This window comes from Sinocyclocheilus grahami, unplaced genomic scaffold (assembly GCF_001515645.1).
Source record: "Sinocyclocheilus grahami isolate Dianchi unplaced genomic scaffold, SAMN03320097.WGS_v1.1 scaffold466.1, whole genome shotgun sequence".
NCBI lineage: Eukaryota > Metazoa > Chordata > Actinopteri > Cypriniformes > Cyprinidae > Sinocyclocheilus > Sinocyclocheilus grahami.
In genome coordinates this window covers 1,541,800-1,565,558 of record NW_015505645.1, presented here as the reverse complement: position 1 = coordinate 1,565,558, position 23,759 = coordinate 1,541,800, and the positions used below count along the sequence as shown (strand labels likewise).

The 23,759-nt window shown below is 35.7% G+C and overlaps 1 protein-coding gene across 1 annotated transcript in view; it reads right to left on the bottom strand.

Annotated features, from left to right (window-relative positions):
- Positions 1-23,424, bottom strand: part of adgrb3 (adhesion G protein-coupled receptor B3) — a 205,243-nt gene extending 181,819 nt beyond the window's left edge. The window contains exon 1 of the mRNA XM_016235403.1: positions 23,039-23,424. Coding sequence (XP_016090889.1) covers positions 23,039-23,336 — 298 coding nt within the window. The 5' untranslated portion in view covers positions 23,337-23,424. The remainder of the gene's footprint in view (positions 1-23,038) is intronic.
- Between the last annotated feature and the right edge of the window lie 335 nt (positions 23,425-23,759).

The window sequence follows — 23,759 nt, the reverse complement described above, 5'->3', positions numbered from 1 at the left end:
TGTATGCCTGCCACGTCTCGAGCATTGATGGCCACATGGTCCTCGCCTGAAACCGATGTGAATATCTGTCCGTTCGTCAAACAGCCAGACACTTTACACAGAAACAGCCTGACCGCCGCGTTCTCCTCTCGGCCAAAGTAGCCAAACCTGCAGAAAAGGGTATCGTTTCTATCTTCATTGATGTTTTTTGTCTGGCCACAGAGTTTGTCTAAACAGCTCACCTCAGAACTCTCTGCTCAGCGACAGGCCAGTCGATGTCCACGTCGATATCAACGCTGTACTCAGGCAGCATTTCATAGTAGGCGATCTTGCCCAACTAAAACACACAGAGAACAGATCAAAATATCTGACGAGGTTTCACACATGGGGCATTCTTTAAAAATGTTTTGAATTTAGTTCAGGTAATTTTCCTCCAATAAAAGCTAATGGCACATTCTTAAAAATAAAGTTCTTTATTGGCATTGATGGTTCCAGGAAGAAACTTTAACATCAATGGAATCTTTCCATTCCATAAACAGTTCTTCATAGTGGAAAAAGTTCTCTAGACTTTTAAAATGGTTCTTTTAGGAACTTTTCACTGAAAGGTTTTTTTGGGGACCAAAATTGGTTCTTCTACGCCAGTAATCCTCAAATCTGGCTCGCTGGATCCACTTTCCTGCAGAGTTTAGCTCTAACCCTAATCAAACACACCTGAGCATGCTAATCAATGTCTTCAGGATCATTAGAAAGTCACAGGTAGGTGAGTTTGATCAGGGTTGGAGCTAAACTCTGCAGCGCATTGGCCCTCCAGGGTATATATATATATATATATATATATATATATACACTACAGTAAGTACATATTACAGTAAGTAAACTTGCAGAAACCTGTTATCTCTTTTTTACGATAGACAGTAGAAATGACCATTAAACAAGTGACAGAATCACAGCAAACTCCTCACTGATGTTTACTAGCCATGTTGTTCTGTGATCTCACTCCCTTAGTTCGAAATAATGGGCCTCAAGCCATTTAGAAAACAAACCAGGTATGACAGTATAACTTAAAAGCAAAGCATTTGTTAAAAACTATTGATTCTGTGTCTAAGCAACCCTCTCCGTGTGGGTCCTCCAGCACCCTGCTGTAGTCTGGGATAAATGCGCCAATAAGCTGTAATTCATTAACCACTTCCTCTAACACTTTACTGCTGTGCCAGCAACATATGTCAGGACCAATCCAGCTCATACAATGGCTCATTCCGTCCAGCATCCATAAGCAATGCAAATGATAGAAGGTGGAAGATGCACTGGAGGGGTTCGCATCATGGATGGGAAATGGAGGGTGAAATTCACCTCAAGGATGCAACAGAGAACCCACATATACTGCCACTCTGGATAAGAGGTCTGTGCGAGTGTGCAGCCCTCTTGCATGCCCTGCTGTGATAAGCCTCGACAGGAGAGTGAGCAATCACTGATTAAATCGGTGATTTAGCCAACGCCAGCACCCACCCGCAGCCCTGACCTCTGGGTTAGAGACTGCAGCAGCTATCTGATCATGAGCAAAATAGCTCTCAGCTGGTGGGGCTCCTGCGCTTGGGAATTTTTCAGTGTGGGTCAAAGGTGTGCTCCATACATACCCGTAGGGGGCTGATTCGGGAACAGCTGTGAACAACACTCCACCGGAGTGAAAACAGCACTGATTAGCCCGTTACACTTGACCACACTGACAACAACCGCAACATTATCGCAATCACGCACACACAGGGTTTAATAAAGCATTTTTGATGCTAATGAAAAAAAAATCCTCTTTTTGGCAACAGAACTAGTGATGGGTGCTTTTGAAACACTGCTTTATGAAGCGTCGAGATCTCTGTGAATCATTTGTTTCGAACCAGTGATTCAGAATATGTATCAAACTGCCAAAGCCACGTGATTTCAGTAAACAAGGCTTCGTTATGTCGTATAGTCTCTTAATAACTAAGCTCTTCATAAAAAAAGCCCTACAATATATGGTAAAAATATTTGCGCTACAAACCAGTGTGATTAGTGTGTATTTTTTATTTGTAAAAAATCGAAAACAAATTAACCGTATGACATAAAATGAAATTGATCAGTTCTTACACTGTTAATATAGATCAGATCAGTGTCTTATCTCATGTTTAACTAATATTGCTTTTAATTCTATTTATCATTTAGCCAACTGATGAGATATTCTCTCACACACACACACAAAACACAGAATGCTGATCCCTCTCACTATCTGTTTTGTTTCTCTAATTTGTCACTGCTAATCAGAGAAGAAAGCTGCAATCATTGCACCTCAGTGTTGAAGCAACATGCTGATGACAGCCAAGGTCTTCTTCACTGAGCTGATGAGCGTGAGAGATGCAGTGAAGTACACTTGTGGACTTGAGGACTTGTATTCCCAGATTGGGACAAGCATCTGTTCGCCTTGAGAGCTGCCATCTTACATCAGGAAACTGCCAAGTAGAATTCACCAAACTTGCTTCAGTTAGATCTGTATCATTGATACTATCACTGCGGTTAATTTTTAAAATTTTTTTGAAAGTTCATATGGTACTACATATATCTGTGCATACAGCACTTTTTTTATTATTATTTCTTCAAGAGTAATTTTCTCTGATCAAGCTCAGACAAAAACAGTATTCAATAACTTATCAAAACAACATAAACCGCAAGAAAATATACATGAACAGGTGTAAATAAATGTTAATGCACACCATTTCTCAGTAAGGGATCTTTTTTCAACTTAATTTTGATTATATATATATATATATATATATATATATATATATATATATAATCTTTTGATAACATTACACATAATTTTATCAGAGGATGTAATATTTAGACACCAACTATTTAACACAAAACATACAACGGTGATTTCATCAAATCCTAAAAACTTGCTGACGTTTGTGCTGCTATTGTCCCACTAAAATGATGTCACTTCCTGGATGCTGATGTCATCAAGGGACTGCCTTTTATTACTTAAAAGCATATCACTAAATACTAAAAGGTTATTAAGTGATACTGAGGACACAGGAAAAACATTTAAATTGTTTACCAATTAAACAATATTCCCAGGTTTTGTTTGAAACGATTTGAATGAACACCTTAAAAATGATAAAGTGCTTAAAAAATGGCTAATTTGTCTTTTTTTTCAGTTCTTTCATCAGCTGACATGATTTCCATGCATTTTATTTGATAAAATATTTAATGTTATTAATTTAATAGTTTATTTATATGTATTGATAGTTAATCTATGGGATGACCCATACATAAAATTGTGTATGATTTCAGTCAATGGTTTTCTTTCTTTTAGAACCACAAGAGTCACACCAGCCTAACAGCCTTGATGCATTTCCACTGCAAACAAAGAGAATAGTGTAAATCCCCATGACTGAACAACCTCATGTCAACATGACTAGTATAGAGGTTATTTGCATCATGTCCGCATTTAATGCAGGGCATCAATCCCAAAAACGGAGAGCAGTACCATACTAACCATCTAATCAGTTGAATTTATGCACCATGGCTGTTTTCAACATCTCTGCATATTTTCTCCAGCAACCCGACAACCACAGACAAAAATAACCATTTAAATTATGAAGCACCATATGCCCGTACACTCTATGGATTTCCTTACCGTCCCCAGTGCAGCCACAGAGAGCTGTAGCAATGCAATTAAACACCTTAATTATCAAACTGCCCTTTCACCATAATAAGATAAATGTTCAAATTAAAATGCAGATTCTACTATTCAGTCTTTTTTTCCCAACCCAGTTCCGTTCAGGTTCAGAATGGCTGCCATGGCGATAGAAATCCTTAGGAAAATAAATAAGTGCCACTGATGAGCTAACAGAACAATTTTTTTTTTGACATGTAGAGGTATACAGTGTTCATCAGAAATACTCATCAACAAGCCGCCATCCAATTCTGCATAAAGACAAACATATTCTAAAAAAAAAACGTAGAGCGTACAAGAACTGTATGGTTCAAGGTTGGAAGAAATGAAATGGCTGTGAAGTTATGGTAAAAGGAAGAAATAGACCACTTTAATAATCAGGATGAAAACAATCACTATGGCTCCTTGGAAACATGTTTGTACCGATCAGAGATATATAAGAGCAGCGTAAGATTGTGCACTCTGCTCGTGTTAAATTGAACATTCCGAAGCTGAAATGCAATAATGAAAGCTGTTACATTTCATGCTATTTATTTGCTTCTGGTTGACATCTTTTATTTGAAGTACATTCAAAATGAATGCCTTTCCAATTTTCTGGCTGTTATGTCTGACTGTTAATACCGCTAAAATAAAGAAATACAGAATGTGGGGTTATGAAAGCCCATTTCACCTCAGAGTAAAAAATACAACAAGTAATTGTAAGATAGAGGTTCAGATAAGAAAAAGCCATGTTGTGGCGAGGGTTATTATAGTTAACAAAAATTAAACCATAAAAACATTTTCAGTACTTGAAATAAAATAAATGTTATCTGAAATAAAATCATATAAAATATTATTATAAATACATAACAAGTTATAAATATATAAATATAATAAAAAATTTAATTAAATATTTAAAAAATATTAACTTATTTTATTTCAATTGCCAGGGCAACATTTCTTCTTTTAATTTAGTTTAACGTGATGTACTAAAATAGCTAAAGTTAAAACTGAAAACTACAACTGAAATAAAAATTCATAAAAATAATGAGAATAGACATATTGATGAAAAAACAAAAACTAATACAAATATAATAACAAAAATATAAAAATAAAAACTAATTCAGAATATTAATAAAAACTATAATAGTATCTCAGTGCTACTAAAACAACACTGATGGTGGCATATAACGTCACATTGTAAAATATATTTGCAATCGTTACATATAAAGTCACAACAATTTATACAGCAAAGGTGGCACAGAAGCGCTTCTAGAGTGTTCATTTACGTGTTTTTACACAAACTGTTTAATGCTGCTCAGAGGAGGCATAAATGCATTTGAACAGAAATCACAACCGTACTGTATACTTTGATACTAATGGCTGAGGTGGGTCAGAGCTGGCATAATTTAATCTGGCTTTTGAACAACATAGGATCTTTACTCTAACCTTTAAGCAGGCACTGAGCAGCATTAGCTGTGTAAAGACACCTTAAAAGATCTAAAGTCAAAACTGTGAGAAATAAAGTCGCAAATGTGAGATATAAAAATCACAACTGTGAGATGTAAAGTCTCTGTGACTAAAATCAAAATTATGAGCAATAAATTTACAGTTGTGGGATATAATTGTGAGTTGTATTTACCTTTTCATTTGTTTTACTCTGGGAGAGAAATACATTGTGCTAGTGGGTAAATGGAGAAATATGCAGGATTTCTGTTCATTTGTTCACATAAAGACGCATTGTACATCTCAGAGGGAAATACAAATTAGTGTCTGAATGAGGCATGACATGTACTGTACCTGCTAAAAGTTAAATTGTCTCTATGGCCCAGTGGCAATGGGGAGCAAGTTTATCCAGTGCATACCAATAGTTAACCAGACTAACAGAGCACAGTGTGTGTGTGTGTGTGTGTGTCAGAGTGATTTTTTGCTAGTGACTAGCTGATGGGGTAACAGGCAGATTCAATCACAAGTAAATGTGCTGATTACTAAGATCACAGTCTTGCTCTCACACACCCGTCCCCTTGAGAAAATCACTAAACTACATATCAGCGCTGTCACTTAAATTCACAGAGCGTGAGCAACCCCTCCCCCCGGACCCAATGAGTAGGCTATAACACAAGGGACCTTAGTGGACACTTTACACATGACCCGGGACAACGTTCATTGTTATCTCCACCTGGTGATGACCCTGAACTACATAGATTTAGCACTGTTCCCAAACATAGTGTGCTCCTATACGGAAATGTAATATATGACATATGTTGCCATATGTTATCTATATGGCGAAATAAAAATTTCTCAAATGTAGATTCTCTGGGTACATGAAGATGTAAGTTTATAACATATATGAAATTCCCCTAGTAAAAATTTTATATTTATGTTAATATCTATATGATTATTTTTGTATGGTATTATATTTAGCAATCATATATGTCAACAACATATATTTTATTTATATATGCAATTTTATTAAAACAACATATATACAAAAATGTATGTATATATATATATATATATGCTTTTGTAATTTTTTTTAGAAATACTAGCTTTTATATTTACTTATATAACATCATAATTTATTGACAGGTTTCAGGATGGATATACATGTACATAACATATAGTCAAAAACGTATTACACATAGATAAACAAACAGTTGTATTAGCTAGATATTCATGTTAATAATACATGAAATTGTTCCGGTTTCTAATATGCTTCATGTGAAATTTCAATTCTTCAATTAATTCATATGACAAATGTATTTCATGTATGGAAATTTAGGAAGCTGCCTTTTAAGGCAACATCTAAATGGCTCCTAAATGGCTGAATTGAAACACTATTCATAAATAGTATCTATATATATATATATATATATATATATATATATATATTTATATATATATATAAATATATATATATATATAGTATATATAGTACTTACTATAAATCACAACTGATTCCAATAAGAGCTAATACACTTATTAGTGTCTGTTAACGCTAAAAAAATTCTGCTTCGCCATTACAGAAAACCTGTATATTATAATAGAAAAGTTGTTTTAAATAAAATTTTCGTTTTATAATTTTTTTATAAAATAAATACATCCTTGATGAACATAAGATATGTATTATATGCAAAATCACACACACACTCAATCTGCTTATATACAATACAGCATATACTGTATGCAGTATAAATACACTACATATATAAACATATATTGTATATACACATTTACACACAAACACACACACAATATATATAAAGAATATTTTAATTATCCAAGAACTGTATATATTTAACAAAGCCTCTGCACAGAACATTGCACATGGATGAAATGGAGATCCCAATGGCACTCTCAAATCAACACAAACCATCACTCAATGCACAGAACACAACTTCTTACATTAAATATTTATGTCTCTGTGACACCAGACTAAATGAATTCCAGACTACTAAAGATAAACTGTGTTTTATCTTTAGATATGCATGAAAAGAGGAATTACATTTCACTCATCACATCACAAAGAACATGATACCAATTAAAGACTTTTGATCTCACATACAACCGCTATAAGGAGTAAAACCCATTTTCTCAACCACCCCTCAAGAAAATGAGCTCAGGCTGTGGTCCAAAACGAACAGCAAATCCTATACTACAAAAACCACTCGGCGTGAAATACACAGAGAAACATGCTCAATTGCCAATTAATAAACCCACATAATGACCATGTCTAATGGAAAACATTTTACTGAATGTTTTTTTTTTCTATAACAAATCCTGGGTGGATTTTTTAAACTTGAAGTATCCTTGGATATGTGTGGTCACCTGCTTGCCACAATCCTGCTTTTTGTAAAAAAATAAAAAATAAAATTTGGGGAAATTGTCTCGAGCTTCCTGTCACCTAAAAGAATGAGGTACCGAGATAGAGGGCAGGGGAGGAGAAGGGCTGCTCAGGTGGGGTGTTGCTATTGATTCTTCATGTGGGGACAATTTCCTGAGTGCCTCTGATTTGTCTGTCACATCCCATTATGACTTGTGTGCTTTGAGTTCCACTTTCCTCTGTGATACAGCATGAGGTGTGGCAGCTTTTTATGTGCCACCAGTATTGAGAGAATGTATTTAATTATCTGCAGTTTGGTTATTATTGTCTGAGAACTTGATTTACCCATCTGGGCGAATTTCAGAAAGCAATACTGAAATGCTGTAATCAAGTTACCCATTGTAAAAGTGTTTCCGTCAATGTGTGGGCAAGGTGGGAGGGGGCATGTCTGGCTTTTAGACATCTCGCTGTGCTTTGGTCTGGAAGTTCTGGCAGTCATGATAAGGGAAAATTGTCATGTATGAAATATTGTATCTAGCCAATAAAAATTATCTTATTGTTGACTTTAAAAGCTTCAATGCATGTGTAAATCCAATAAGCCTCATTACTATGGAGGTAAAAGGATCAAATTACTTTCTTTGCATAAATTAGGACCATGCTACCTAATGTCTATGTATAGAAACATAGATCATGTCAATATAACGCAACATTAAAGTACATTGCATTCAGCTGTATCCTACCACAAAATAACCTCATACAATCAGATGTACACATATGTATTTCACATATTTTTGAGATGTTAGATGCATAATAATAATAATAATTTAGACTATTAAGTTGCATGGTTATTGCAGTTCAAAAAGGGTTCTGATAAAAGATTTTGTTTAGTATAGAAGAACTAGTTAAATTAAAATGAACTTAATACATCAAATAAAATAAAATAAAATAAAATGAAATAGTAGTTCTGTTCTGGGCATTTTAGATCTTTGTTTTATAGCAGATTGTAAGATAAGAGGATTGGATAGATAAAATAAAATAAAATAAAATAAATAAACTGAGGAAGTCATTATTTACTAAAGAAACAAACTCCCTTAAAAGACACCTGCCACCTTTTCTGCAGTGTAAGAAACCTTTTGACACATTTAATTCAATCTGCTTAGTGAGCCCAACAGGCAAATCAAATTAGCTAGACTTTTGCTGAGATATCTCAACCTGCTCGCTTACACCACAATGCACATGTAACACAGACCGCAGGTGATTTCCTGTCTTCCTCCTGTAATTGAATGTGATCAACCTTGAAAAATCCATTGAACATTTATCCAAGGCTTTTGGAAAAATAAATGGATTAAACAAAGTTGACAACTTCCAGCAAGAGTGTCATTGCAACATTTGCATTTCACAGGAGAACGCCACCGAATGAGGATACTTTTCATAAACATTGATGACATTTCTTTCATGTTCCAGTTTCTGTTGCATCAAAGATGATTCTAATAGATAATGCCAAGTTTACTTGTGATATTAATCAAAGGAATAGTAATTGTAAAAGCGAGCAGAGACTGCTTCTGCATTGGGTGGAAATGAAATTAGCATTTGTTAGCATAATCACATGGGAACAAAGAGAAATCATAATTTCCTTTAAAGATGATGCATCAGAGAATAATGCCTTGAGAAACAATCTAAAAAATAACTCAGGCCAAGGTCAGTGTGTGTACTTCTTTTTGGAGGTATACTTATCTTCACTCTAATTGTTTTTATCTTTTATTCATCTGGGGAAAAATAATCTGTACAACCTCCGCTTCAAACTCTCGTTGAAAGTTGTCACTTTTGCACCTTCAGCACAGAAATCTGCATTTTAACCACCTGCACCTAACCATTCAGTTTACCAAGGAGTTAAATGCATTAACACAGCGTTGCACTTTAAATTGCCATCTGCATTTTTGTAGCACAAACACACCTTGTTTCTATTCAAATTAGGCTCATTATATCTTGTGCCTTTATATTTATGGAGTCAGACTGCAGAAGTCTGCTGCATCCTTCCACAACGTAGCACTCAGAACCAACCCGCAAGAACAAAAATCATGCAAATTGCCTTCAGATTTTGTGGGTACGTTTGCACCATTACCTGATTTGCATAACTCATTTTAGTGAACCAGAAAACAACACAGACAGCGCATGAAAAACGGTGCTATCAGCGGACTAGCGAATTCCCTCTCTGCATTTGAAATTCATACAAAGTGATCTGGCTTCCAAATTTTACGGCCAAGTCGAAACTTCTTACTGAGCTCTGCCCTGTATGTCAAGTTTTAACAGATAGAGCAAAATGAGCAAGATCATCTAGGAAGTCAATTAAAATGAAGTAATTAAAATGTATTCAGGGCAAAACATGTCGAAAACCGCAGTGATCACCGACCTTAAAAGAAATTTGCTAAACTTCTGCAAATGAAAGTGTCCTGAAAAGCTTTTTCTGACATTTTGATGGGCTCTTTTAAGAACTAGATTTACAAACTTGTCAAAATACAGGGCTAAGTATGCTTTAAAACACACACATACAGTATAATTACAAACTTCAATTAAACAAAATAATTTACAAACCTCCATAATATGACCCTAACTGGTTTCTTACTGTGCAACACCCTATTATAAAAATATATGGTTTCATAACAGTTTGTACACGTGCATTTAAAAGTGGCAATTTAATTGCTAAGTGCTACTCACAGAGTTGTACTACACTTGCAGCGACTGTCGCTAAGCTATAATTGCTTTTTCAATTGCACCATCAGCATATGACAGATGCAACAAAGATTTCAATTCGATTTTCAAGTGAAACACAATCGCGTCTTTAATTTCAATATGGCATAACATGAAAAGAAATGCAAATTATCTCTCTTCTCATTACAATATACAGCTGCTAAACAAACCATGTCCTCAACTATCCCAGCTGAGAATGTTGCGGAAAATAATCACTTTGGAAACACACGTCTTGACCCCCGACTATTCGGAGGCTTCCACGTGGCAGCCCAGGGTGACTTTAAAGAGCAGCCTTGCTCGACTAAGGTTGTGTCAGTCTGTGTGTTCGTCAGCTCTCCCCGGACTCCCAACCCTCCATCGACTCGTCCTTGAGAAGCACTCTCATCTCTGTGGTTTGTCCTATCACATCACTGTTTTATGGCTGTAACATTAATAATAGGCCAGTTAATCTCATTGCCCATTTCTGAAAGTTCTCTCTCTTGGTGACTGAATTTTATTTGTGCATGCATCCAACATTATAATGAGGGAGAAAATAAGCCTGTTTCCATTCTGATGCTTTATTAGACTAATGAAATCTTTTTAACTTGTTTATTTTTGGTCTTTCATAACAGCATGAAGTTGCATACTGTGGGATTTCAAAAGTTAATTAATCATGTCCTTGTTGTATCTAAAGTAGGCCTACTGCACTTCAATGCAAGTAAAATTAGTTTTCTATTTCATTTTGATCTACTTTATCCTAAACATGTTTTTATTTTGAGCCGTTTTCACTATTTTATCCTACCTCATGGCATAAATGTACCTGGGTGCACTTTTTAGCGAGACGCGAAATACGTACCAATAAGTACATATCACTGCAGTTTCCAAAATAAATGAACACTAGAGGCAGTAAAACTCTGACACCTTTTATTCCTTTTCACACAAATGTACAGAGTTTCGATTAATAAAGCGTAATTTTCGCACAATTACACTCTTAAAAATAAAGGTGCTTCGCGATGCCATAGAAGAACCTTTTTGTCTAAATGGTTCCATAAGGAACCTTTAACATCTGAAGAACCTTTCTGTTTCACAAAAGGTTCTTTGTGGCGAAAGAAGGTTCTTCAGATTATAAAAAAGGTAAGAAAGAGATGGTTATTTAAAGAACCTTTGACTGAATGGTTCTTTGTGGAACCAAAAATGGTTCTTCTATGGCATCGCTTGAAGAACCTTTTGAAGCACCTTTATTTTTAAGAGTGTACTTGAAGAATATCATGCTATGACTTCAAAACAATATTAATATGCTGAGAGATTTGAAAACTGATGCTTTCGAACGTTAGCGTCGCACATATCCAGCTTCATTTCTATAGGTTTTCATCAGCGGTAGGTTTGTTCGGTAGCTCACGGAGTAAGGAGACATATACTTGAGATGTGAGGAGCTCTGGTTCAAATCCCGTGTAATCACGGTTTGACAAAGTAGTTCAAATCTGCATATAAACGAGTTCAAATGGCATGGTTGCATCAACAAATGAGTTTTTATATCAGTTTTGCATTTGTTAACACTATCGGGTAGGTTTAGGATTGGGTTTGGTGTAGGGCATATTTCCAACACGATAGAGCATTAACTTTTAGCGACAGTCCACGCATATTTTAATTCTGAACCGCCGCAAAATACGTACCAGAAGCAACATGATAAAAACACAGCAATACGTACCTATTTCAATGTAATAAAAACGTGCCAGGGTTCACGAATTGAACCAGTGTTTTAGCGCCACTCAGTGGACATTTCTCTTTGAACCTGCGGCGAAACGTGCAGTAAGGTACGTAAAAACGGTGTTGCACAAAAAGTGCACAGAGGTACGTATTTTTATGAGACCAGGTTGATTTGATCAATTTCTATCAGATCTCCAAGGAATATCTGTCAAGGAAATGTCTAAAATAGCATGATGTACTTCTTAAAAGAAGTCTCAAAAGACTGAGTTGCACACTGACACTGACTTTTTTCACCAATGCTAAATTATCTCTCAGTGGATGCTTCCTTCTGCTCAGTTTGGATATTACAGATAGCAGAACAGTTTTTGTGACTGACAGTCTCATTTGGTTCGAATACAGGTTAGATGTTAATGGAAACGCCCCTTTTTTGCTCACTGTAATTGCCATGCTATGATTTGCAATTGTGACAGTGGAACACTAGATGATCTGACAGTATAATATATGCTGGAGTATTGTTCTGCAGAGAAAAGTTAAAATCTTTGAATATTCATAGTTTTATTGGATGAGTGACAACGTTATATGGGGAGACTGAAGGAGACAACTATGTAAAAAACAAGGCATAAAACGTGGATTTTCATGGCATGCTGTGAGTATTTTTGTTCATTTCTCTCCAAAATGGCACAGGTGTTAAAATATCACAAGAAAAAGTGCATATGAATTGCATTCACTAGAAACAATAAATTCAGGATAAAGCAAATCACTGTATCTTTAGAGACACATTACTGGCAGCACATATTCATATGACACTGTGTTTGAAGTATGAAGGACAACATGAACACAGCCACATTTGGTTCTTGCTTTGATGTAGTGGCCTCAGTTTTTTTTTCATCTTCAGAAAGATGACTATTCATTAACCAGATGCAAAAACTAAACATGAACACAGTATTTTACAGTAAGTAATATATTATACATATATATATATATATATATATATATATATATATATATTAGTAGTAGTAGTGACCAGTATAGTGGCTGCTTTTCTGTCCTATATAATATAATATAATATAATATAATATAATATAATATAATATAATATAATATAATATAATATAATATAATATAATATAATATAATATAATATAATATAATATAATATAATATAATATAATATAATATAATATAATATAATATAATATAATATAATATAATATAATATTTTAACTTTTTTAACATGTAAACATTTAGATACTGATCAACCACTAAATATATCCACAAAGAAACACACACACAATATACAAATTTTTTGCTTTGAAGGGAGAAAGACGATGCTAGTTTGGTAGTACGTATTTCTACAGAGAAAATGTCTTAAAACTTTAAACAGGAAGCATAGCCACATTCCATAAATCCTCTTGTTCGAGTTATTTTCTCGGTGCATGACAAAAACTTTCCTTCAGAATGATATCAGCACCAGGCGGATGTCACTATTATCATTACAAAGTGTCTGAGGCAGCCATGAATTATCCAGCTAAAGGCTCAAACCCATCCACTGCCCGTACAAATCAGTTCAGCTTATTTCACACTTGGAGCGACTTATTGTAAGCTATTCACATAAAATCTGAATCAAATGCATGTTGGACTGGCTCGAGCGACCAAATATTTTTTGATCAGCTAAATAACCCTGAACTGTATCACACTTTAAAAGTGCATGAACAGAATCAATGCCTTGAGCAGTCCATTGTTAGCCACAAAGACAAATTTGAGCTCCTCCACAAGAATTACTTGCTATGTATCTGTGCCAAATACATGCAGAACGGCCTCCCGAGAGATGCCAAAAAACAAAAATCCCCAGTAATGCAAAATGGAGGATGTGCTCATTATTTCTGTTTCAGATAAATAGAGGTAAATGAATATTAATGGAGGATTTATCATCAGTCTTTAATAATATGAGCTTAATTTCTGTCATGCAGAAAAGCCTCAAAAAGTCTAAATAATTGAAAAAACACAAAATTCAGGGGCAATTATTGTCTGCAATTTTGCTCCCCCCACCACTTTCCTGCTAAAATCATATGTCGATAAACTAACTACCAATGCTGTTTTCTATTCAAATCATTTTTATGAGAACAGGAAGACCAGAAATATCACTGGCCATTGTGTTTGTAAAGATCAGAGGGGCATCATCATAATTTCTGTGACTAAATATTAATTTCTGACAAATGAGTAATTTCACACATGCCTTAAATTTTTTTTTCTTCAACTGCACCAACACACAATATCTCTCCTCCTTAAATTGCTGAATTTGCAAAAACTGCAACATCATATCACAACAACACGGTCTCAACCAATCTATTTGTCTGGCCAATAGAAGACAGCGAGGAGTGTCTGGTCAGACTAATTTAAAAACAGCCATTGCAATTCTGATTTATGCCACTAGTAGTGAAGAAATTACACACAGCATTAAATACAGAGCTGTAATTGTTTCAGCAGGATACAAAGGCTATGACCTCACAGGTTGCAAAGAGGGAATACTTTAATTAAGCACATTTATGCTATGTTTATTTCTGCAGGTTCAGAGCTTGTTGTTATCTGCAATCCCTTCTAATCAGACAGTGACAAACGGTAGGTCAGCATAGCCACTGAACAAGGTCATCCCAAAGCATAATTAATCGATGAGTGTTTTAAAACATTTCAGTCTAATGTATCACAGGAGAAAGACCCTTCACAAATACCCCACAGAGAGCCATTCTGGCTGACTACTGATGTGAAAATTAGCAGTTAATGGTAATTTCACTTACTATACAGTTATCACATATACGGTGGGGTCCAAAAGTCTGAAAACACTAGTGAAAATATTTCTGTTTTGCATTTAATGTGTCTTTGAAAAAAAAATCAAGTCAGTAAGAAATTAAAAGTAAAATGTATTTATAATTAAAAAGTATTTAGAATGAAATGTGCGTGTGTAGAGAGGGAGAGAGTCATATATATATATATATATATATCTTAAAACCTGGTGATTTTCAGTTTAAATATTATATTCTGGGGCCTGATGTATAAACTTTGCGCAATTTTCCACGCACATATTGGGATTTATAAAAAATAAACTAGGCGTAAATATGTGCGCACCTTACGGACACTCTAGACCATGCGTACGCACTCTTTTACTGGAGGGAGCGAAATAAGGAAGCAAACAGAATGATTTTAAAGTCTGTTTTACATTTGAAATACAAATTTAGATTAAATATGACACTCTGAATAGTGAAGTTAAGTACTGAAATTTAATGAAATTATTATCCAGAAATTACAACATTTTTATATGAATTTAAACAGAAATATTTGCAGTGGATGTGCTGCTTTCGAACAATTTGCCTGTGGTATGCGATTTAATGTTTTAATCACAGCGAGGATTGCTTGGCGCTTGATAATTCCGCTTTAAATTGTGTTCTAAATAGCAAAACTCATGAGAGAAAATACTTTTCTGAGAAAATACTTTTGTGCGAATAATAATGACCATTTTTGTGAACTTGACTTTGTTTGATGGCTTTGGAACATAGACGGTAACGACAGACATAAGGATGCACTCATTGATCAAACAGTCATATTTAAAAGATAGAATTTGAAGGAAAATGTAAGATATGCGCGTTTTATTTTCTAAATGTTTTGTTATTGACGCAGTGAGTCAGATAGCTATTTACACTGCAAAAAAATCTCTTTCCATAAAAATATAGGCTATAAACATTCTAAAATATATGTTTACCTTTGAGGCAAATTGCATAAATTAGAATAGTGATGTCTCAAAACTCATTTATAGTCCGTATCTCATATTTTCCTAATGTAGCCTATTCCTATACCCTTAACTGTGTTGGTGTCACGTGGATGGAATTTGCATGGAAATGATATGCAGATGACGTTATGCATATTAAAACTAGGCGTTGTAAGCTACATAAATGGCGTTTTCGGGGAGGAGACTTCATGTATGCACTTCTGCTGACTGGGTATTACAAAAAGGGAATTTTGCGCAGGTTCTGGCAAACGCATGGCTTTATAAATCTGAAAACTTTTGTACGTGCGCAAAATCCAGCTTTAGTGCATACGGACACATTTAGGATGAAATCTACGTAAAGTTTTATACATGAGGCCCCTGGACTATTGGAGCCCATATGTATAGGAATTTTCACTAGACAGTCAATTCAGAGTAAAATAATCCTGAGAGATAAAAGTCACAGCATAATCAAGGGCTAACAATAATCTTATATCAATGTTTTGACAACCAACATAATCTTCCTAAAACTAGAGAAAATCTGATATCGTTTTGATGTGAACTACTTTCAAATAATCAGGAAAGCCCAAATATTTTGGAGGCCATGATAAGACTACAAAAGCTCTTGGAAAGTTACGTCTGAAAGGCCAAAATGAATGGTAAAATAGTGACATGTAAACACAGTGAACATGACGATGAGGAACATTTTGCTTACTCTAACAAATGATCACGAACAGCCTAATCGTTCTATTCTTTTTTTTTTCTCAGCATTTTTGATGCCCTAGTCACTGTGCTCGAAAGCTGATTGGATGACACTTTCAAAGTGTAATCCTCCAATCAGAAGCCATCAATTTTCCTATGCAGCATGAGAGCATAATTTTGATGATGATGCTAGTAACAGGACCATATGGTCATTCAGCAGTCAGGGACCTCCCAGGAAATCTAAGTTATGAACTTGCCAAACATTTGTGGGATGTAACTGCCTGGCAGAGAAAGGATTCAAGCCTACCAAAGAAGAGGGTATAAATGAGAAGGAAATTATTTGGGAAATGCAAATGGGTCATTTGCATAAATATTACTTCATGCCAATCAAAATTAATTAAAAATGGTGATGAAAGAGAAGATGCAGTTAGAATGAAACCCATTTGATTTGTCTGTAGCTATTCTGAAAAAAATTCAACTATGAACTTGCCAAACATTTGTGGGATGTAACTGCCTGGCAGAGAAAGGATTCAAGCCTACCAAAGAAGAGGATATAAATGAGAAGGAAATTATTTGGGAAATGCAAATCGGGTCATTTGCATAAATATTACTTCATGCCAATCAAAATTAATAAAAAATGCAGTTAGAATGAAACCCATTTGATTTGTCTGTAGCTATTCTGAAAAAAATTCAATATTCTCAAATCACATATTTAATCTGAACTGTGTTATACAGGCCAAACCGGCCTCCCAGCGTTTTGAATATGCAAATGTGAATTTCTTGCTCACTTATTTATATACACAAAACATTTGAGATCACAAGAGGAGCCTTGGGATTTCTTGTTTGTCCACGTGATCAATTACAGCGATCTACCTGATTTGACTCTGTAAACACCGCGGAATGTATGATCCAAATAATTACAAAACACTTTTGCTCAGGGCTACCTTTCCCTTCATGTTTTTGACAGAGTGACAGAGAAAAGCCCAATTCGGTAGAATAAAATTGAATTCAATATGCACTCGTTTATAGCTGTTCTGTCTAACAGGAAAATATGCAGGAGAGAACATTTTTGCTAACATATGGCAATCTGACAATATATTGAGTGTTTTATTGTTTGAAAGAGAGATAGCAGCTGCATAGCTGGGACCATTTATGGACTTTGGGTGCTGAAGTCACTTCTGAAACAGTCAGATGTGCAGTTGATATTTTAAAAGGTAAAAACTGTATAAGGAATATTCTAGAGTTAGGTTGAATAAAGCTCAGAAGACAGTGTTGATTACCACCATTTCTATCATTTCCAGTTGTACCTCCTTTACTTTAAAAAATAATATCTAGGTTATAATAAGAGACTTACATTGGAATGAGGCCCATCTGTTTCAAAAATATAATCACAAGACATAATATGGATGCTAACAGATTTTCATGAGGAAAAAAAGCTTGCTGACTTTTTTTGTGTAAACTTGATGCAAAGTTTACAATTGTCACCAGAGCAAGGCAATATAACCTAAAACCTGAAAATGACTGCTAAACAGTAAGATTTAAAAAGATGTACATCTTAAATAGACGATTTAACAGAATTAATGAATCTAGGCACTTTATTAAAATAATACGACTTACATTTCTGATTTTAATTCTGGACCCATTTACTTCCATTGTAAGTGTCTTACTTATACCTCCTGTTTCAAGATATTTTTAGTGTTTTTTGCCGTCTACTAAAACTGCATACATCCTACATGATTCCCTACAAAATCATGCCACCTTAAAAGTGTGTAAAGAGGCAATCCAACATGATCTCATTAGCAGTCATAAGCCTTCATATGTAAACATGTAACAGTTTCATTTTTCACAGCATCATAAAACTTAAGCCTTGTAAAAATTATAAACTTCCAGGTTGTACAAATGTTTAAGAAAGCTTTGAATTCATGGAATTAAGTTCGTAGAGAAAATCTATGAAATATAAAATTCTAATACAAAAACTATGGTCACTTTAACCAAAATACCTAAATAAAGCAACATATTTAAACATTTTTTAAATGTTTAAAATATCTTTACATATGCTCAATTAATTTTAACTTTTGGATGCTGATGTCAATACATCCACATACCCAAAAATGTACACGTAATACAAATACCAATGAGATCAGACTTGTGATTCCTATCAAAGTACATTCATGCTGCATCTGTGCATAAAAACAGACTGTTTTGTGATATACTATGGTATTCCCCCACCCCCCAGAACAAAAGTGTAACTCATCTATAATAAAGCGGTTTAATTTGTTTTTGTTGTTGCCACTCTCTGATGCCGCATACCTGTGATATCTAGAAACTTCACAAATACATCACATTTAAAGGTTGAACACACTAGAGAGTTAGCAGCGTCTATTACTTTTTTTCTTGCTGGCTTTGCAAAAACTAACACGGGCATCATTATAAAAGGCTTTAGAAGTAGTTTTACTTATATGAATTTGATTGATATGAGCTTCACAAATAATCCGTGTACCACAGAGGTTTTGCATCCTATTGGTAAATACAATTTTCATGGATGTATGCTAAACACTTCCTCCTACCTATATCAGAGTCAGAATCTTGAAGTCAGTAAATAAATCAAATGGATCCTATTTACTATATAAATGCACAATCCTGGTGCCTCTGTAATCTTGTATCAAAATGCAATAACTCGCTCTGCCTCTGAAATAACATTTCTTTTTAGCTGATATCACTAATCCCTTTTACTTTTCAACCATTCTCCTCTTTTCCTCTGGTAATAAACAATAATAAATACTATATATATATATACAGAGAGAGAGAGAGAGAGAGAGAGAGAGAGAGAGAGAGAGAGTATAATAACTTATTGCAAATGTAAAATGGGTTGTGAACTGAATTTTACATTGACTTTAAAAATATTGTTTTTATAAAGCAAGACACCTCAAGGACAAAAATAACAGACATTTAGCAAAAAATAATTAAAAAAAGACTACAATAAAGATGGATGCATGCATTCTCCCTTCAAGAAGTGACTAGAATTCAAGATGTCCTCCAAGTTGAGGGAACAATGGTGATCAACATGATGCGCTGTGACTACTGATCAAAAGTGAATAAAAGGCTGCACTATGCAGTGGAGATGCAGAGACTTCTCATGGCCCCTGGCATCCATAAAAGGGGCCTCGCTCTTCTAAACCACCAATAAGCAAGCAGTATTATCTTCAATATCTTCTTTGTACTGTAACAATAAACCCAAAGGGTTTTAAGACAAATTTCTCTGCAAATGCAACAATAAGAAAGTCTACAAATAATTCATTGGCACAATTAATGAAGCAATCCACCTAACACTCAGAGGTCAGAGAATACAAAATAAATCATTTCACTCTTCATTCTCATTTGAAACCATTCATGTTTCTCTGAAATCTGACATTTTAAATTCCAGTGGGTGTATATTATCACATGTGCATGACTCAGCACAAACTGGCACACTGTGGACATGCACTTCATTAGCATCAGCCAAATTCCCCTTTCTTGCTCTGCAACATGCTCTGGAGCCCTGGGCCTGACAAGGGTCATTTGCACAAAGTGACAGTTCAGTTCCCCCACAGATCGGAGTGCAAGGGGCCCGGACCCTGCAGTGCAGTCAGGCAAGTTTCTTCTCCAGAAATGGTAAGGCAAAAGAGCAAACGGCCACTGCTGGAAGAAGGCAGACCAGTGTTGGAGAGAGAGAGACAAGAGAGTAATGAGAAACAGCCTCGAGACGTAGCTCATCTTCTCCAGCAGGGCTTCATTTGTGACTAATTTAGGAGACACAATTCGGAGCGTTTGACTTTGAGCCATCACATCAAGTGTCACTGTGCCTGGAGAGGAGATGATATAGAAATAAAGAGAAGAAACGCCACTTGCTGATAATAAGAACTTGGGATTGCCCACATGTCCCATTTATGGCCACCACACAAAAGCAAGGAGCCCTATGGGGACCACTGCTTAAAAAGACCACCCATAACAAGACTGTGGTACAAAAATAACTCCATGCCAAGTTACATTGGTGCATCAACAATATAAAGGGAAAAAATTGAATATAATGGTTAAATGCCTTGAAATCTTCACCCCAAATGGTCAACATTTCAGCATAACTTCATTCAGAGCCATTTAATCTGTTATTTTTTTCACCAGCAAGTCCTTTATGTCACACCAGACAACCATGTCATATCAAGTTGAATGCTGAAGCTGTGAATAAATTGTGGCAGCCTATTTTATAGACTATCTTGCTGTGCAAAACTAGCCTTGGCATCCCATTTTCCCAACTGCGGTTTCATGGCCAAGGTTGACATTTCTACAGAAATCACTAGTTTCAAAGTATGAAGGCTGGTGAGATGGATTTCACTGCTGTGTATGTGTGGGTGATATTCAAATTTTTGTCCAAAAGTGCCACATTGAAAATGGCTTCTAACTCCAAATGTAAAGTTTCAAACTTTCAGGGTATAAAAGCGTTTCCTGGTCACATTATGGCTGATCGAAGATGAGTCCTCAAACAAATGACTATTTGGCTGTTTTAGATTCATATCTGTTTGTGTTGAAATTATGGTTAGTTATAGTCAAATACATCAACCTGTTTGAGGCCATGTTCTACAAACCTAACGTGTTAATACACCACCAAAACCATAAACCCGTTACTGCAATATTCCTGCAATCAGCTAATGCCTGCTCAAGTGTGTTTAATTTGCACCAGCATCATAATTATCCATTATGCAAGTCTAATATGTTTTTACATTTCAAAACATTTTACTTTCATCCTTGGCGAGGCAGCATTTCAAACACTGATGTTATCATAAAGTATAATCAAGCTCATGTTTTTGCTGGCTTGCTGGATATCATCCTGCAGAGTGCAATGAACCAGAAAACCAGTTTTTAGTGATCCTCTCATCGCCCCATTCAAATACCACACTTTGTTACCATGCACACAACCAGGCGTGAGAGATATCAAAGACAACCATTTATTTTGGACCCTCTCGGTAAAGATCTTTTTTTATCGTGGCTGTTTGAAGGCGTGCGCTGATGAACGCTCATCCGGGAGGGCAGAAGCTTCATTCTGACACTACAGCGGGGCTGTGTGCTCTTTTAAACCTGTGATAGCAATCCACTAAAGCCTCCGTTCTATAAATAGAATCTTTCAGTGTAATCTTCGAGAGAGAAAAAAAAGGAAAAAATAAGCTGGTGCATTTAAGCTTCTCTAAACATGCAGATAGCTGAAAGTTACTGAAACATTACTTTTTAATAGTAAAGCTATATTTCCAGTGCCTATGATGATGACTTTATACAGAAATGCTTTGAGATGGGAGTTCTGTTTAAGAATTCATAGACACCGAAGGAGTGATATCAATTATAGAGTCTGTGACATAATAAAATGCTAGCACAATAACTGGGGAACAAAATAATCAATGGCTTAATCTTCATTTCAAGCTTGATTCATATTTAAAACATTACCAAATGAAAATCACTCTCTGTTACAAGATCGTAAATGGAATATGACACAGTTTGGAATGGAATATAAAGCTAATTTGAAAAGGGGGATGAAAAATGAAATTGGGGGCCTACTTAACTCAACTGAACCTTGACAATTCCAAAGCACCGTGTTCCATTTGATCGGGAAAACTCCCACCTTCTCCCTAGGGGGTTATTATTTTCAGCTAGTGAAACCAGAATGCCATAGGACAGTTACTCCCTCTCTTTCTCTCTCTCTCTATCGCCACCTCATTATTCATTATTTTTTAATCACTGTGCTGGGATTGAAGTGAGATTGTCAGCATCCATTCTTGGCCAACCATCTCTGTGAGCTGTTGTCCTCTCACAGTATGCTGGGTCATCCCTGCCTCCAGTTGATCTCTATCTTGTGCCAGTTGTGAAATGTTACAGATGCTAATTAGCTGTAATATCGGTGACCCCGATACCAGTCCATTATGCATTATCCCCCCATCAGAAATGTGTATTGCTAGCAAATTCCTTCGAAGGCATTTGTGGCAATCTGTTGCTGCCAGCATCCGTGGCAAGAGACAAAGCTGGACAGCAGAGGGACGATTGATCGCTTGTCATTGATGGAGGCTGACAGCAGCATAACAATTACATTTAGGCCAAAAGGCTAAGTATGGTGTCAGGTGCTTTAACTAAGTTCAAATGACCCTCTTCATTGCCAAAGCTTTTCCAAAGACAGTATTCAGGAATTTTTTATTGCCATTTAGATTTGCGATTAAGTAGTGAACTCTGAATTCCAAAAGACTGAAAAACATGTCAATGTTTACTATATTAAAAGAAAAAAATAGATAACATGATGTAAAAATACATTAGACTTAGTACCCCTGTTCCAAAAAAGTAAAAAAAAAAAACAAAGTAAAAAAGGCAATTAATTAATCGCAATCCAGGTGGTTACACTTCTGACATAACATAAAAAAACATAAAACACATCAAGAGTAAACATTCCTGTTCAGTACACCCAGAAACTGTTGTAAAACTAAACAAAAAAGTAATAGACATCAGTAGCAGAGCACAGCAATCTGTTTTTGGTGTTATTTTATGTGGAAGGGTGGAGGAATACAAGGGGGCATCATAAAGACAGTATAATTAAGTTGTGAAATGATCTCCAGCGTTAAAGACCTGCAGATGTCTGGTTCATACTCACCCTCCTTGGATGGACGCCGCACCTCCGCGCTCAGATTGCACACCTGCGCCGAGCGCACCTGAGGAGTCAGGCATCCTTCGGTTTGGGGATTTAAAGGCAACACCACGTTACTGAGCATCAGCATGCTTTCAGATTCCCCATCGCCTAAATGTTGTGGGCAGGTGCATTTAACGTAGACTATTCCACACGATTCAGCTTTCTCTCCTTTCAAGCAGTTTTCCAACCACGTGCATAACACCTGACATCCAAACTGACTTGGGCTCGCCTTGTTTAAAACCACAAACTCCACCACTGACATTTCCTCATCCTCTGTCTTCTTCGTCGTCAATCCGTTGTAGTCGTAGGGAAACACTCGCCGGAGCTGCACGAAATTTTTGTCGTAATGCAAAAACACATAAATATTCTTGGTGTCATCACACAGGTGCACGATGGACTCGTTGATCCTCAACAGCTCGTTGATCTTCTCGTGAATACAGTAAACAGTTTTTACAGTTTTAAAGTTTCATTACAATGTATAAAACTACCTGCCTAGCAAAAAGACGAATACGAATACGAATACTGACTTTCCTTCAGTCGTAAGTCTTAACATATTTCAGATAAATGAGGGCAGTGTAATGTTCTGGTTACGAAAGCTGCAAGTTTTTTAACAACCACAGAATTATATATAGGCCTATATATACATGTAACGGGGCTGACGAGACGTGAGACGTGTGGATCCATC